At 30.9% G+C, this 15,801-nt stretch overlaps 1 protein-coding gene across 1 annotated transcript in view; it reads right to left on the bottom strand.

Annotated features, from left to right (window-relative positions):
• Positions 1-6,475: 6,475 nt before the first annotated feature.
• The window catches only part of LOC134715579 (ubiquitin carboxyl-terminal hydrolase 3-like), a 28,086-nt gene continuing 18,760 nt past the window's right edge, over positions 6,476-15,801 (bottom strand). Inside the window, exons 13-16 of the mRNA XM_063577847.1 lie at positions 9,313-9,432; positions 8,650-8,726; positions 8,095-8,135; positions 6,476-7,443 (exon numbers count right to left, since the gene is read on the bottom strand). Of these exons, the coding sequence (XP_063433917.1) occupies positions 7,304-7,443; positions 8,095-8,135; positions 8,650-8,726; positions 9,313-9,432 (378 nt within the window). The 3' untranslated portion in view covers positions 6,476-7,303. The remainder of the gene's footprint in view (positions 7,444-8,094; positions 8,136-8,649; positions 8,727-9,312; positions 9,433-15,801) is intronic.

Below are 15,801 nucleotides of genomic sequence, written 5' to 3'. Positions count from 1 at the left end.
TTTATGGTCATAAACCTTGTGTTTAAATTTCATAGATTTCTATTCACTTATACTAAAGTTATAATGTGAAGACCAAGAAAAATGTTTATTTGGGCCCCTTTTTGGCCCCAAATTCCTAAACTGTTGGGATCTCAACTCCCCAAATCAATAACAAGCTTCCTTTTGTGGTCATAAACCTTTTGTTTAAATTTCATAGATTTCTATTTACTTAAACTAAAGTTATTGTGCTAAAACCAAGAATAATGCTTATTTTGGCCCTTTTTTGGCCCCTAATTCCTAAACTGTTAGAACCAAAACTCCCAAAATCAATCCCAACCTTCCTTTTGTGGTCATAAACCTTGTGTCAAAATTTCATAGATTTCTATTTGCTTAATCTAAAGTTACTGTGCGAAAACCAAGAAAATGCTTATTTGGGCCCTTTTTGGCCCCTAATTCCTAAAGTGTTAGGATCAAAATTCCCCAAATCAATCCCAACCTTCCTTTTGTGGTCATAAACCTTGTGTTAAAATTTCATAGATTTCTATTCACTTTTACTAAAGTTAGAGTGCGAAAACTAAAAGTATTCGGATGACGCAGACGACGACGCCAACGTGATAGCAATATACGACGAAAAAAATTTCAAATTTTGCGGTCGTATAAAAATCATAAGGGTTCCGCGGAACCCAGTGTCTCTCTCGCCTACTTTTGCTGTTAATCGCAGGCTCAACAAAAATGAGGATGAAAATTTATAAAAGTATTCCTTCCTATACTATCTTTTGATTGTAAAACGCTTCTGTCCAAGTTTGGTTAAAATCCTGGATAGTTTATGAATCAAATAAATGTTTTAAAAACTTTAATTGTAGAATGTATGTATTGTTGACTGAACTAAAAGCTAAGTCCATTTATAAGTAAAATACGGAAAACAAGAACAAAATTTTAACTAAATTTCCTTCTAGATACTAACTATTTGATCATAAACAAGCTTCTGTCCAAGTTTGGTACAAATCCAGGATAGTGTAAGAAAGTTATTAAAATTTCAAAACCTTTTAACATCTTGCATTTGGTTCCAGATTGGTTCCAGTTTTTTCAACAAAATTTGATGGCTCGACAAAATCACTTGATAAATTAACCATGAAATTGAGGGCAAGAGTTAGATATACTCTGCCAACAGGACATGTTCACCTTACAATCATTCCATATACCACATATACTGGTCAACAAAAGAAACGATACAAGACTTTTTTTCAAATTAAAGATAAAGTTTTCCATTCAATGGACCAATATTGAAGGTAGTAATACTTAATCATTATGGAAATATAAATTCGTTAAGAAAAATTTTTTTTTTCCTTTCGTGACGTTTTTTTCTGGATTTTTGTTTTTTTACAAAATTTACATAAAACGACAATTTAAAACTAGAGGCTCTAAAGAGCCTGTGTCGCTCACCTTGGTATATGTGAATTAAACAAAGGAAGCAGACAGTTCATGACAAAATTGTGTTTAGGTGATTTTGATGTGTTTGTACATCTTACTTTACTAAACATTCTTGCTGCTTACAATCATCTCTATCTATAATGAACTTGTCCGTGTAGTTTCAGTGGAAAATGTTAGTAAAAATTCACAAATTTTATGAAAATTGTTAAAAATTGATTATAAAGGACGATAACTTCATAGGGGGTCAACTGACCATTTTGGTCATTTTGACCTATTTTTTAGTCTTAAATTGCTGTATATTATTGCTGTTTATAGTTTATCTCTATCTATAATAATATTCAAGATAATAACCCAAAACAGCAAAATTTCCTTAAAATTACCAATTTAGGGGCAGCAACCTTACAACCAGTTGACCCATTCATCTTAAAATTTCAGGGCAGATAGATTTTGACCAGATAAACAATTTTGCCCCTTGTCAGATTTGCTCTAAAAGCTTTGGTTTTTGAGTTATAAGCCAAAAACTGCATTTTACCCCTATGTTCTATTTTTAGCCATGGCGGCCATCTTGGTTGGTTGGCAGGGTAAAAAAACACAAGTGTTAAACTAGATACATCAATGTTGATTGTTGCTAATTTTGGTTTAATTTGGCCCAGTAGTTTCAGAGGAGAAGATTTTTGTAAAAGATATGGAAATTTACGAAAAAAGGTTAAAAATTGACTATAAAGGGCAATAACTCCTAAAGGGGTCAACTGACCAATTTGGTCATGTTGACTTATTTGTAAATCTTACTTTGCTGAACATTCTTGCTGTTTACAGTTTATCTCCATCTATAATAATATTCAAGATAATGACCAAAAACAGTAAAATTTCCTTAAAATTACCAATTCAGGGGCAGCAACCCAACAACGGGTTGTCTGATTCATCTGAAAATTTCATGGCAGATAGATCTTCACCTGATAAACAATTTTACCCTATGTCAGATTTGCTCTAAATGCTTTGGTTTTTGAGTTATAAGCCAAAAACTGCATTTTACCCCTATGTTCTATTCATAGCCATGGCGGCCATCTTGGTTGGTTGGCCGGGTAAAAAAACACAAATTTTAAACTAGATACATTAATGATGATTGTGGCCAAGTTTGGTTTAATTTGGCCCAGTAGTTTCAGAGGAGAAGATTTTTGTAAAAGTTAACGCAGGACGACGACGGACGACGACGGACGACGACGACGGACGACGACAGACGCCGGACCCAAAGTGATGAGAAAAGCTCACTTGGCCCTTTGGGCCAGGTGAGCTAAAAAAGAAGTTCCAAATAATGATGTCAACCTCTTATTTAAAGGTAAAGACAGTGTTAGCCATCAAGTTGTTTTTAAAAATCAAACAGTTTCTTCGTTTATTTGTTAAGCAAAGTTTGTCCCAACGAGAAATCGTTAAAATGTATACATTATCAACTGATTTACCATAGACAGTATGTGTAAAGTGGTATTCAAAAAGCGGTAACAATCTTAAAACTTATCCGAAAGGTTCCAAATTTAACTGTGTGTTGTTTTCATATCTAAAGCATTGATTTGAGACGAAATTAAAAAAAAATATTTTTGCATTTTTTGAGATTTCAAAAACACTTTTTTTCCCAAAAATTTGAAAAAAACAATATTTCAACCCATTACTTACAACATGAACATTACTTGATTAGCATATTAAATATTTTTAAACAAATTTGAAATCTTATTTAGAACTTAGAAAATTATGTGTCGATTTTTTATTCAACTTTCTGCAAAACTAATTTGCACCCTACGATCGTTTACACTGAATTTAGATGCTTTCCGACAAGTTTTGATTTTCATTATTACATGTGAATACATTGCAAATGAAAGCTTTTTAAAATAGTGTATCTCATTTTTTTTTATATTTAATACTTTTTGATAAATTTTATTTCAAAGTCGTGTATCGTTTCTTTTGTTGACTAGTATATAATGGACCAATTTGACCTATTATAAAATCCAAGATACAGCCTTAGGCATCAAATCTGAACAACTAGGATTCATGCATGTAACCTGGCAATGATAAGACAAAATATTGACGAAAAAAGTTTTTTTTGTTGTTTTTGAAGCGATTATTAGGTCAAGAACAATAGATGTGACTCTATTACACAAACCATATGTATACAAGATCCAGGTATTCTTACACTCAAAATTATATAGCTTTGTACATATGGCTAACAGTAATTGCCGCCCACAGATCGTTGACTTTCAATTGTCTTGTAACTGTTGCTGGTAAGAAACTGGTTTGACTCATCCACATATCCATGTGAATGTCCCAAATCATAGAACCTTTCTGTAGTGCCATGTCATATTTCAATGTTTTATTTATTCACAATTATTATAGATGGAGGATTAAGACACTGGTTGCTTGTGGAAAACTAGTTTGCTCTAAATGTCTTGTGGTTGATTTCTCATTGCTGAAGGAAACCCTATTATTTCTTGTGTTCATGTCAATCATAACTTTTTTTTAAATACATTGGGGGCTATGTAGGAAGAAAATAATCAGGTATGGTCTGAATCAAGATTTTTAAATCCTGTCATTTATTCACATCTTGGATTTGGTTCCAGATTTGTAACTGGTAAAACAACTAATGGACTATAGCTAAAAAAGAAAAGATAAAGGTAAAGACTGGCAGTTAGTGATTTTATTGACAAAAACATGGCCACATAACCTCTTCATTTGTACATTATTCTCTACAACAGAACAATGATTACAGCTACAGTCATACAGTGACCAGCACATTGTGGTTATGGCATTCTCTCATCAACTACTTGCATGCATGAACTAGCAACCAATGAAAAATGAACACCACTTCTGCAAATTTTTCAACAACTTCAGTTATTAAAGAAAATAAAAAAATATTAAGACTGCTACTGCTAATTTTTTGAAATGTTCAGGTTATGAAATAAATCTTTACTTTTCAACATTTAAAAATAAATGTCCATCATGAAAGAATTCCATATCTAAGGCCAGGATTTTTTAATTTGTTGGTTTACGGATCCGCCGACCCGATTTTGCCGATTTCGAGAATAAAAATAAAATCGAATTTTCAGGCTTTTTTTTATTCTCGCCGACCCTAACAAATGCATTATCCCTGAAAAATAATTAAATATCCTTTTTTTATGAAATGAAATGCATTAATCACTAACAAAAGTGATGACACTTTCTGTTGTGAATAAATGAAACTTCCAGTTTACGTTTCTAAAAATAGACTAATCAATTATTAATGACTTTGAAATGTAGTTTGCGCAAATAATTTTGCGGAACGAAACCTGTGTTTAAACCAATTACACAATAAGTTCGTTTCCCTTATTTGTCACCAGTCCGTAAGATGCATGTTCTCATAGAAATAGACTTGTCCAAATGTGGACAGGTGGAAGTTCAAGACATCAAGTTAAAGTACTGAATTTTAACAAATCATTTGATATTTTCTCGTTTCATATATATTAAAAAAATATCGCCCATTTGGATAAAAAACGGGAATGCATGACAACAGATTATTTAATCTGATATTCTCGTTTTTCCAATGGACGAGTCTATTACGTTTTTTCCACGTGTGTTGAAACATTTTGTACGACGTTTTTACTTTTTTTTTTCTTCATCAGTTTTCGTGCTTATTATTTTTCACCAAGTTTTGATTAAAAGCTAAGTCAAATTACTGACGTGAATCTGTTTTTCTTGTTTGTGAAATGACAATTTAATTTCGTCTTTGTCCGTGTACCCCCCTTTTTTTTAACGGGAAATTATTAGACAATGGCATGCAATGTTTACAGCTGAGCAATAATATTTATCAAACTAAAAAATTCAAGAACGATGACAAAATAGTATGACAAACATATTATTAGAAAGATGAAATATATTTTTATTTTGCATATCAGTTTTCTGTCTTGAAAAATCTTTTTTTTTCTTTTTTTTTCCGACCGACCGACCCGACTTTTTCATGCAGAAAATCCGTAAACCAACAAATTAAAAAACCGTGGCCTTAGTTAGTTTTAATTTTAGAAAATGTTCATTGTGCTGTATTGCATATCTGATGATGTAAAATAAATTCTACTATACATTTAATACTGAACTGGTTTAATTACATCAAAACAGGTATTTCCTTTTTTTCCAAATGAGTCTAATGATACAAAACAATACACAGAACTGACGACTAAAATTTGCAGAGCTGAAAGACCCTTTCCATTAGAAATTCAAAGCATACTCAAGAGATGATTAATGCGTGCTTTGAAAGCCAATGAAACAAACAATGGAAAAAATGTACATTTATCAAATACATTCATATTTACAAGAAAAATACTTCCAAACTTTTATCACACTCAAAAATCACATATGAACAGTTGTCAAAAAAAAAATCCTTAAATTTTAAGTACTACCATTATAAACATTTTGCAGAGAATATTCATGCTTTAACAACATTTTTACAAGTTGATATTAAGACATAAAAATTCAATCTACATAATATTTTGTATTTCAAATAAATGTATGTTAACACAGTAACACAACTTATTTGAGTGAAAATGTTCTTGTGTAACTAAATAAAGACTAGAAACATGTTTTTACAAAAAATCAAAACATCTTTTTTTTCCCCATGTTTTATAAAATAAATGTCATATCTGATAACGATTCTTTTTTTCTGTTTTCATTTTAAATGATTTTCAAACTTGCATGTAGATTGTGAAGAAAACAAAAACAATAAGCTATCATTTTTTACATCTAGATTTGACACACGATCACAACAAAATTTTAGACTTTTTCTTCTTTTTTTCTTGGAAGTTAGATAAACAAAACTAAAGCGAACTGTTTTATTTGACAAACCACTAGGGAATTTTTGATTGGCACACTTCTGTTTCTACTTCCCAACTCTATATATCACTGATATTAGTTTTGTTAATGTCTAAAAAAAAATCTCAATAAAAAAAGTCTTTTACCAAAAAAATCTATAAAAGTTCCAGACAGGGGAAAATATAAAATATCCATCATCCATGTATTGACATAATATTGAACAGAACATGCTTAGCCCTCGATGTTTTTTTTCTTTTAACAACACATAAATATTTAAACCACTTTATGTTTTATGCACATCTCACAGTATCAAAATGGTGGTTTTATCATTCAATTATTGAAAGATATCGTCATAACTTTCACTTTGTGGCAGGATAAATTTTGAAAATTATAAAAATATTGCAGAAGTTTAATTGTACACCGGTATTCATCTATTATAATGACTTGCAGGATCTTCTGAATCAATCATATTTACACAAGTTACTTATTAAACTAAATATTTGAACAGAGAATACTTGAAGCTTTTATCATGTAAAAACTCATTTGATACTACATGCCTCTACTTAAAGACAGTGAAAAGCACTTGCAAGCTTGCAATAAATTAATTAAATATTATAAACCATAATTACAAGACATCCCGTCAAATTACAGATAGTTGAAATTTAATTTATGGCATAGACTCTACATTTCCTTAATGTCAGTCTAACAAAGAAACCAAAAAGGGTGAATCTTTTAAAATGCCCATTGAAAAGACGAAAAGAATTAATCAGTCATTGATTACAAATATGGTAGAAGATTGCACGACTAGTATTTTTTTTGTTTTTATTCATAAATTATTTGTATCCACATTACAATAAATTTGTTTACAATGAAGGTTAATCAATTCTGTCATGACATGTGTATGACAAATTCATTCAAGTAATGTTTATTCACTGCAATTTTAGTGTTGACTCCATTATCTTTTTCTCTCTCTTACAATCAATGACAATGACATTTCTCCTGGAGAACACAACCCAACACCTTGGACTTTTTACTTAATCATACACGTTTTACAACAAGGTCACCAATTTCATCTGTGTGAGGTTCCATTGAAGTAATCAGGAATTTTAAACTCTCGTCGTATATAAAACAGGATGTAAGCTTTACATCGAGCTACTGTCTGTTCTTCACACATTGTTACTGTACTGTCATTGAAATTAAACCACTGACCTAAAAAATATAAAAGGCGATAAATTTTACTATTAAAGAAAATTAGTATCTTGTACTTTTATGATTTTGAAACATTATGTATGTATGTGCCTGTCCCAAGTCAGGAGCCTGTAATTCAGTGGTTGTCTCATGTTTATCGTTCATTCTTAAAAATAAATAAGGCCGTTAGATTTCTCGCTTTACATTGTCATTTCCTGGCCTTTTAAAGCTGACCATGCGGTATGGGCTTTGCTCAATGTTGAAGGCTGTATGGTGACCTATAATTGTTAATTTCTGTGTCATGTTTGTCTCCATTGGAAAGTTGTCTCATTGGCAATCATACCACATCTTTTTATATTAAAAAAAATCTTATCTTTCTACTTGTATATGAACTTGTGTCATTTTAGTGTTGTTATCAGAGAATATGATAAGATTGTCAACTGTATATCATTATCCAAGCCACTTAGGTTCTTTTTAAAAAAAATCTTTTCATTTATCGTTGTTTTTTGCACTCTTTTTGAAGAAAAAAAGTTATTTTATTACGGTATTCATTATAATAAACACTTATAATCATTTTCCATACTACGAATAGGAAAACTGAAATTCTTTTGAATAATGTTATTATCCTCTTTTAGAATTATTTTTTTTAAGTTTTAAGAATTCAATATTTACCATCATGCTGTGCATATGCTGTATAGTGACCAGATCCAGCCCTAAAATAAAATAAATAATGACAAATGAATGCTACTTGAATCCATTTGTTTTTGCAATTGTGTATTCTATAAATTTCCAATTGTAACCCTTCCCTCCCCTTGATCATATTTGAAACAAATAAATGCTGCATTTATAGCAAGATATGAGTAATAGAAAATGCGATCCGAATATCTTTTGACATTAGTACAGTAAATTTGGTATTTGTCCAATTTAGTAGGGGGTATTGCTGGAACATATATTTGATGTCGGTCAACCTACAAATTTCCTACAGAAAACATGTTAATCATGATTTGTACTTAAGTGGATTTTCAGAACAGAATTTTGTGTTTTTGTATCTACAAAATAGGTGCTTACACTAGATGGATTGGTCTTAGGAAGACAATTGAATTTTCCATCTTCTTTGTGGCCTTATATGGGGTCAACACATATAACAGTGGGTTGTCAGAAAGAAAAGTGAATTTTTATATTAATTTTGAGCTCTAATAAGGTATCAACATTCTACTTTTAACATACCCAGAACCATGATGAACAATTGCTGCTGCTAAATCATATTCATTGGCTGCTCCCTTACCACTTCCTCTTGTCTCATGCTAAAATGAAGAAAAAAACAACATTGAAAAATGCATTAAATAAAATAGTATTGCTTAATTCATACTTATACAAGATACAGACAGTTACACAAACATTAGTAACAAGAATGTGTCCTCAGTACACGAATGCCCCACTCGCACTTTCATTTTCTATGTTCAGTGGACCGTGACATTGGGATAAAAACTCTAATTTGGCATTAAAATTAGAAAGATCATATCATAGGGAACATGTGTACTAAGCTTGAAGTTGATTGGACTTCAACCTCATCAAAAACTACCTTGACCAAAAACTTTAACCTGAAGCGGGACAGACGGACAAACAGACGAACAGACCAGAAAACATAATGCCCTCTACCATTGTAGGTGGGGCATAAAAATAAAAGAAATGTAAAGGCTTATATTTATCTTCAACAATAACAAAATATCTACAATATACCATTTGTGAGCTTCATATCAAGTCCAGATAAGTCAAGACATTCTTAAACAGTGACAAAAACCTGCCATAAACTGGAAAACTTTTTCCCCTACACAATTATAATGTCTAACAAAATAAATCCCAATAGTTTAATGTGATTCCAATACTTACTAGATTGTTTAATACATATTTGTTCATGTTTAAATCTTTCAGCGGGAACTCCACAAACGTATCCAGTTTCACCCTGAAATAGGACTGCCATCGGAATCTTTTGATATGGAGACACAATACCTGAAAAAAAATATTGTATACTAAAGTAAAAAGATCAACACAACTTATAACACAAATTTTCTATGTGCTTGTCAACAGATTTTGGCAAAACAAAGAAATCAAATATCCAAGACTACAATTTTTTCCTCAATCCTCGAAATGTTGAATTCACGAAAAAATAAAATAAAACCAGATTATCATTTTATGAGTCAAAAGGTTAGCTGATATTTAACATATTTATGATATGTCAAATGTGCCAAATGAGCTTAATATATTAGAAATTGATCTTGTTGACAAATGCAGTTTATGTCCGGCTTTATTCCAAAGGTAAAAGAGATCTCAGTCCTATCATTTAATATCACAGTTTATCAGATGAGTAAGGATGTCGGCTGATTATATTCATCATTGATCTCTTTACCCAATGGCATTCTATGTGTTACAACATGATAAACATCTGCTTCACCAAAATTAATACCTATGCTGGTATGCTATAAGTATTACTTCATAATAATGGAATATCATTGATAACTTTAGTATTACAGATTATAAGTCAAGAAAGTATATCCAAACAATTATTTTAGTATAGTTTTAACAAGGTTACACTTTGCTTAAAATAGACAATCTTTTTGTCATGTTCATGCAAAATGATAACAGATCTCAGTCCTATCAATAAGTATCATTGTTGTTCAGATGATTAAATATGTCTGCAGTTTGATTTCATCATAGATCTGTTTGTTTACTGACAGTGACAGTTTTCATCAATTTCAAAAAAGGGTCCATTAATCGATTTTTTAAGCAGTCTCTAACAGCCCAGCCAATAAAATTACTGGCATGTAAAAAAATTCTACAATATTATAAACATATACGAGCTGCAGGTATGAATAACAATTTCACACTGCAGTGATATTTCCCAGCTAAACACCAAATTTTATTGGTTACCTTGTCAGGGTATTGGGCCATATACCCTCAGTGTGATTAAAACAGAAAATACATTTAGAAACCTTTTCTATATGATTATCAAATAGAATATTAAAACAGATCTCAGTCCTATCATTTGATATCACAGTTTATCAGATGAGTAAGGATGTCGGCTGATTGATTCATCACTGATCTGTTTAGTCCTAGAAAACACCACTCATATCCTGACTAATCATCCAAATTTGATTGGTTACCTTGTAAGGGGATTGGTCCATATACTCTATGATCAAAACAGAAGATACATATATAGGAAATCAAATTCGAGCAAAAATCCAGAAACTCAAGTACAATATAATTGTTTGGCTTCACAAGGGATATTATAAGTTATCTACGTTCATATCCGTAGATATGGATATTTTAACACCCTGAAGTACCCCAGTACACCATGAGGCGTAGCCGAAGGGTGTACAGGGTACTGAAGGGTGTTAAAATATCCATATCTACGGATATGAACGTAGATAACGAATTTATCCCCGGTTTTAGTCCGAATCGGGCGAGTTTTATGGAAATTCGGGTACAAAGTGTAACGCGAAAACAACGTTTTTTTCATTATCTATTTTTTTTTTATCGAAATTTGGAAATTTTAAATATTTTTTACGGGGTGTAGGGTACTACCTTTGGTAGAACCCTACAGGTAGTCAAATATAAGACGTTTTTAATACGGACACAGAGAAACTGGATTGAGTCAAATTTGGCGCTCAATCGGTTGTGAGCGCTACGCCATAGATGGTGTGACGTCAACATGGGTAATTTGCATATCTAGGTCAGTAGTCCCATTCCTTGAAAATGTGGCAGTCAAGTGATGCATTTAATGAAGGGAGTGTAAATGGTCGGCATAATAGGACAAAATCGTTAATGAACTCAATATTTAATAACAAACATCATGGATAATCTACAGAATTCAATATTTCACAAGGAGGAATCATGGAACTAAGGAAAACTTACGTGAAGTTCCCCGGGATAATGGTTAGCAACTTCCGGGGATATGGGTTAGCAACACCCAGGGGCTATGGGTTTTGTAACGACGTGCGTTAACCAATCAAAATCCTAGATATATACTAAGCCGGGGATAAGAACTTATATTCCCCGTGAAGATCATGAAAACATCCTATATCAAATAGAATATTGAACAGATCTCAGTCCTATCATTTGATATCACAGTTTATCAGATGAGTAAGGATGTCGGCTGATTGATTCATCACTGATCTATTTCGTCCTACATAACACCACTCATTATATCCATCTATGATATCCCAACTAATCATCCAATTTTGATTGGTTACCATGTAAGGGGATTGGTCCATATACTCTATGATCAAAACAGAAGATGCATATATTAGTGTTGTTCCGATGATCGGAATAAGTCAGAAATCAGTTGGTTGGGCCTGGCGATGTCAATAATCGATTGGGATTTTGTTTAATTGATTGTCGTTAAAGTATCCAGACTTTTAGCTTATCAACTTCCAGTCCTTTTTTCGATTTGCATTTTATATGTGCAGTCAAACAAATAATAACAAAAAAATATCAGGATCGATGACAATAACAATGTCCAACATCCTATAATTAAAGACATAATCAATCTCCTTCTTATAACTGTGACAAATGCATTGACTATAAATATTTGCAGATTGATGGAATGTTATTTAAAATTAATAACTTTGTATGAAATACTTTCTTTCAATACCGGTACTTGTTACTTGAGAGCGTACATAAAATCATTCTGATTTTAGACAAAATAATTTCTTTGCTTCATAAGAATGTGTTGCAAATTGCCTTTTATTTATGTTTTATCCATTTGTAGCATCAAAAACATCATATTCCTTTCCAAATTGCTTGCCAAACATCGTTTATTTTTGTACATTTTCCAAAATTTGTCTGCCATATTGAAAAATATAAGAATCATGAATCGGATACGGTTCAACTATGTCAAAATTCCGAATTCTTGCACTTACAAGTTCGGACGCACAAATGACACAATTGACAAAAAAATAATGATAAGTGAAAAAAAGCATTCTTCACGAATTAACAGACATTGGCTTAATCCCCTTTGTTTAATGTATATATTATAATGCAAATGCATTGTTTTATTTTTTTCTGTTAATATTAAATTTCTTAAAGTTAAAAACTTTATATATCTTTTCTTAATTATAAGCATTCAAATGTTTATACAGCTATGTTATTGAAATTGTATTGTGAGTTACACCATTGAAATTAAGAAATGTTAGTGTCACTGTTGGTAATTAATGTTGTAATTATGAGATAAAATATGTTCAATATGAATCTTGATTCTTATTAATTCATTGTTTTAACTGCTAAGTAAATAGTTATCAAAGGTACCAGGGTTATAATTTAGTATGCCAGAATATGAAAAGAAAACAATGCTGTCAACCGATTGTAATTTCAACCGAATACCCAACACTAACATATATAGGAAATCAAATTTGTGCAAAAATCCGGAAACTCCATTATAATATAATTGTTTGGCTTCACAAGGGATATGAACTTATATTCCCCGTGAAGATCATGAAAAAATTATCCTATATCAAATAGATTATTGAACAGATCTCAGTCCTATCATTTGATATCACAGTTTATCAGATGAGTAAGGATGTCGGCTGATTGATTCATCACTGATCTGTTTACTCCTACATAACACCACGCATTAGTTCTATCTATGGTTTGCAATTTTGATTTTTCAATATAAAATCCTAAGTACAAGGTAGATGGTGGTCACAAAGTACATGAAGGTCCTTGAAATTGAATTGACACGGAGGAACAGCTGTGATTTGGACCAAACTAAAAACAAACACATGACATCAACACAAATTGAAACAAGCTTTCCGACATTAACATTAAGCTGTTATCCAGGTTTTTTTTAAACATTAGACATTCGTTGTCTATAAAATAATTAAATGGGATGAAATAAAACAAAACAGATCTCAGTCCTATCATTTAATATCACAGTTAATCAGACAAAAAAAGATGTCGGCTGATTGATTCATCACTGATCTGTTTACTTATTTTTAATGTATTTTACTTTACAATCTTCCCAATAAAAGATTCTTTGGATTAATAATATCTTTTATTTTTATACACTATACACGTCATTCATGCAGGAACTACTTTCAAGGTTTCTTAACTAAGTCTGTATAATTTTCAGAATTAGGACCCATCAATAACTAATGCTAGATCTCAGTCCTATCAATAAGTATCATTGTTTATCAGATGATTAAATATGTCTGCAGTTTGATTTCATCATAGATCAAGCAGAGTTACAAATGACAATCAGTTATTAAGTTTATTGTTCCATGAATAATTTATAAGCTTTCATAGACAAAAATGGTTGTACAATGTTTGGTAGATACAAAAATTCTTAAATGAACTTTGTTGGTGTTCCAATCCTTACATCAAGCTGTTGTTAATGTTTTATTATATCAGACATCAAGCTGAAGTTAATGAAAGAAATGAATCAAGAATTTAAACAGATCTCAGTCCTATCATTTAAAATCACAGTTAATCAGACAAAAAAGATGTCGGCAGATTGATTCATCACTGATCTGTTATCTTTCTTCTACTGTACACAAGCATTTCACTCAATAATTTTCTTAATGAGAGATTTTGGTACCTATTGTTCAATACATTTATTTTTCTACATGTAATTAAAAGATTTTAAAGTAAACTATGAGGCTTTTTCTGAAATTAAGGCATCAGAATTGTAAAAAGTTAAATAAAAAAGATACTGAAAATCAAATTTTTTCCGTGTGAATTAAATATTGTGAATATTGATCCAATGAACTAAAATGCACAAAGATAATTGTAATATCGTGAAATACTGCAAACAAAAAAAATTTGTAATTATACGTTAAAGTGTTCTGTTTTCGCAACACCTATCACAGCCACAATCTTCCATCAATCAAAAGTTTTCTATGAAAATGAAGATTATAAGACTATCCATCAATAACTAATGCCAGATCTCAGTCCTATCAATAAGTATCATTGTTGTTCAGATGATTAAATATGTCTGCAGTTTGATTTCATCATAAATCCAGCAACATTTCGCAGTGATAAAAAAAAAACAATAAACAATTATTTTAAAATATAAAACGGTTTTGATTTTAGATTTGTTATTAGAGATAAATGTTCTTCATCTACTTTATTCAAACTCTAAAATGTGTCAATCAGGCATTGCTGCAAGACCAATATTGTGTCTGGACCTGCAATGCACTATGCAGCTTTAAAGTACAGCCATGACCATTACCATATTTAGTAAAATTATCAAGTGTGGGAATTTAGTGTGTCAAAGGTACAACCAATCAAAATGCTTAAGTTTGAAAGTTTCAAGGCAGTTGCAAACATATGATAATGAACTCAATGACATAATTGACCAAGTTCCACCAAAATTAAACCTGAGAATCATTACAAATCTGTCCAAATTAGAGGTGCACATCGACAATGTTAATGTTTCAGACAATGTTAATGTTTCGTCAAGCTTATATATATCTTCAAGTGAAGACTTGTTTTGTCTATGATTGGTATCAATCATATGATTTATTTACAATATGCTTCATTTAAAAACATGAACTTCAGTGTAATTGCGATCTAAACACAAGACATGTTCATGAAATTTTTTAAATATCAGACTGCATAAAGTTTATATATTATTGTTATTACTTTTTAAGATAATGAGATGGAATGAAATAAAACAGATCTCAGTCCTATCATTTAAAATCACAGTTTATCAGACGAAAAAAGATGTCGGCTGATTGATTCATCACTGATCTGTTTAATTTCTTTTTTCTAATTTATTCCACAACTTTTTTCAACAGATTTTGTATTCTTTTTTCTTTATAATACTATTATTTTTCTTTTTTAAACTTTTCTACATGTCAGTAGCTGTACTAGATTTTTGATAAAATTATCTTTAGATTCTACTTAAACTAAGATGTGCAACTTTAATATATACTGTTCATCAGAAATTTAAGAGTGCATTTTCTTTTTAGCAATGTACAAATATGCAAAGGAAATTATTGTGATTTCACAAAATAATGCTTAAAAGTTAAAAAGATTTTATTTTTTTTGTTGTTGTTGTTGTTACATTGCCATAATTGACTACTGCCAGAACTCAGTCCTATCAATAAGTATCATTGTTGTTCAGATGATTAAATATGTCTGCAGTTTGATTTCATCATAGATCCAGCAACATTTCTAAATGACAATCTACTAATTTTGAAGTTTTCATAAACTTTATTACAACACTATTAGAGCTAGAGTTAATTCAACATTACCAGTATTGTGTATTGACATGCAGTTTACTGTTTATTTTGGAGAACAGCTTTCAGCACCTTACAGACTGGATAATTCTTAATTGTGGTAATTTAGTCAAGATTTGTTTCCTCTTTGGTTGGTATTGAA

The sequence above is a fragment of the Mytilus trossulus genome, chromosome 4 (assembly GCF_036588685.1).
Source record: "Mytilus trossulus isolate FHL-02 chromosome 4, PNRI_Mtr1.1.1.hap1, whole genome shotgun sequence".
Lineage (NCBI taxonomy): Eukaryota > Metazoa > Mollusca > Bivalvia > Mytilida > Mytilidae > Mytilus > Mytilus trossulus.
This window is presented reverse-complemented; position numbering and strand designations above follow the sequence as displayed.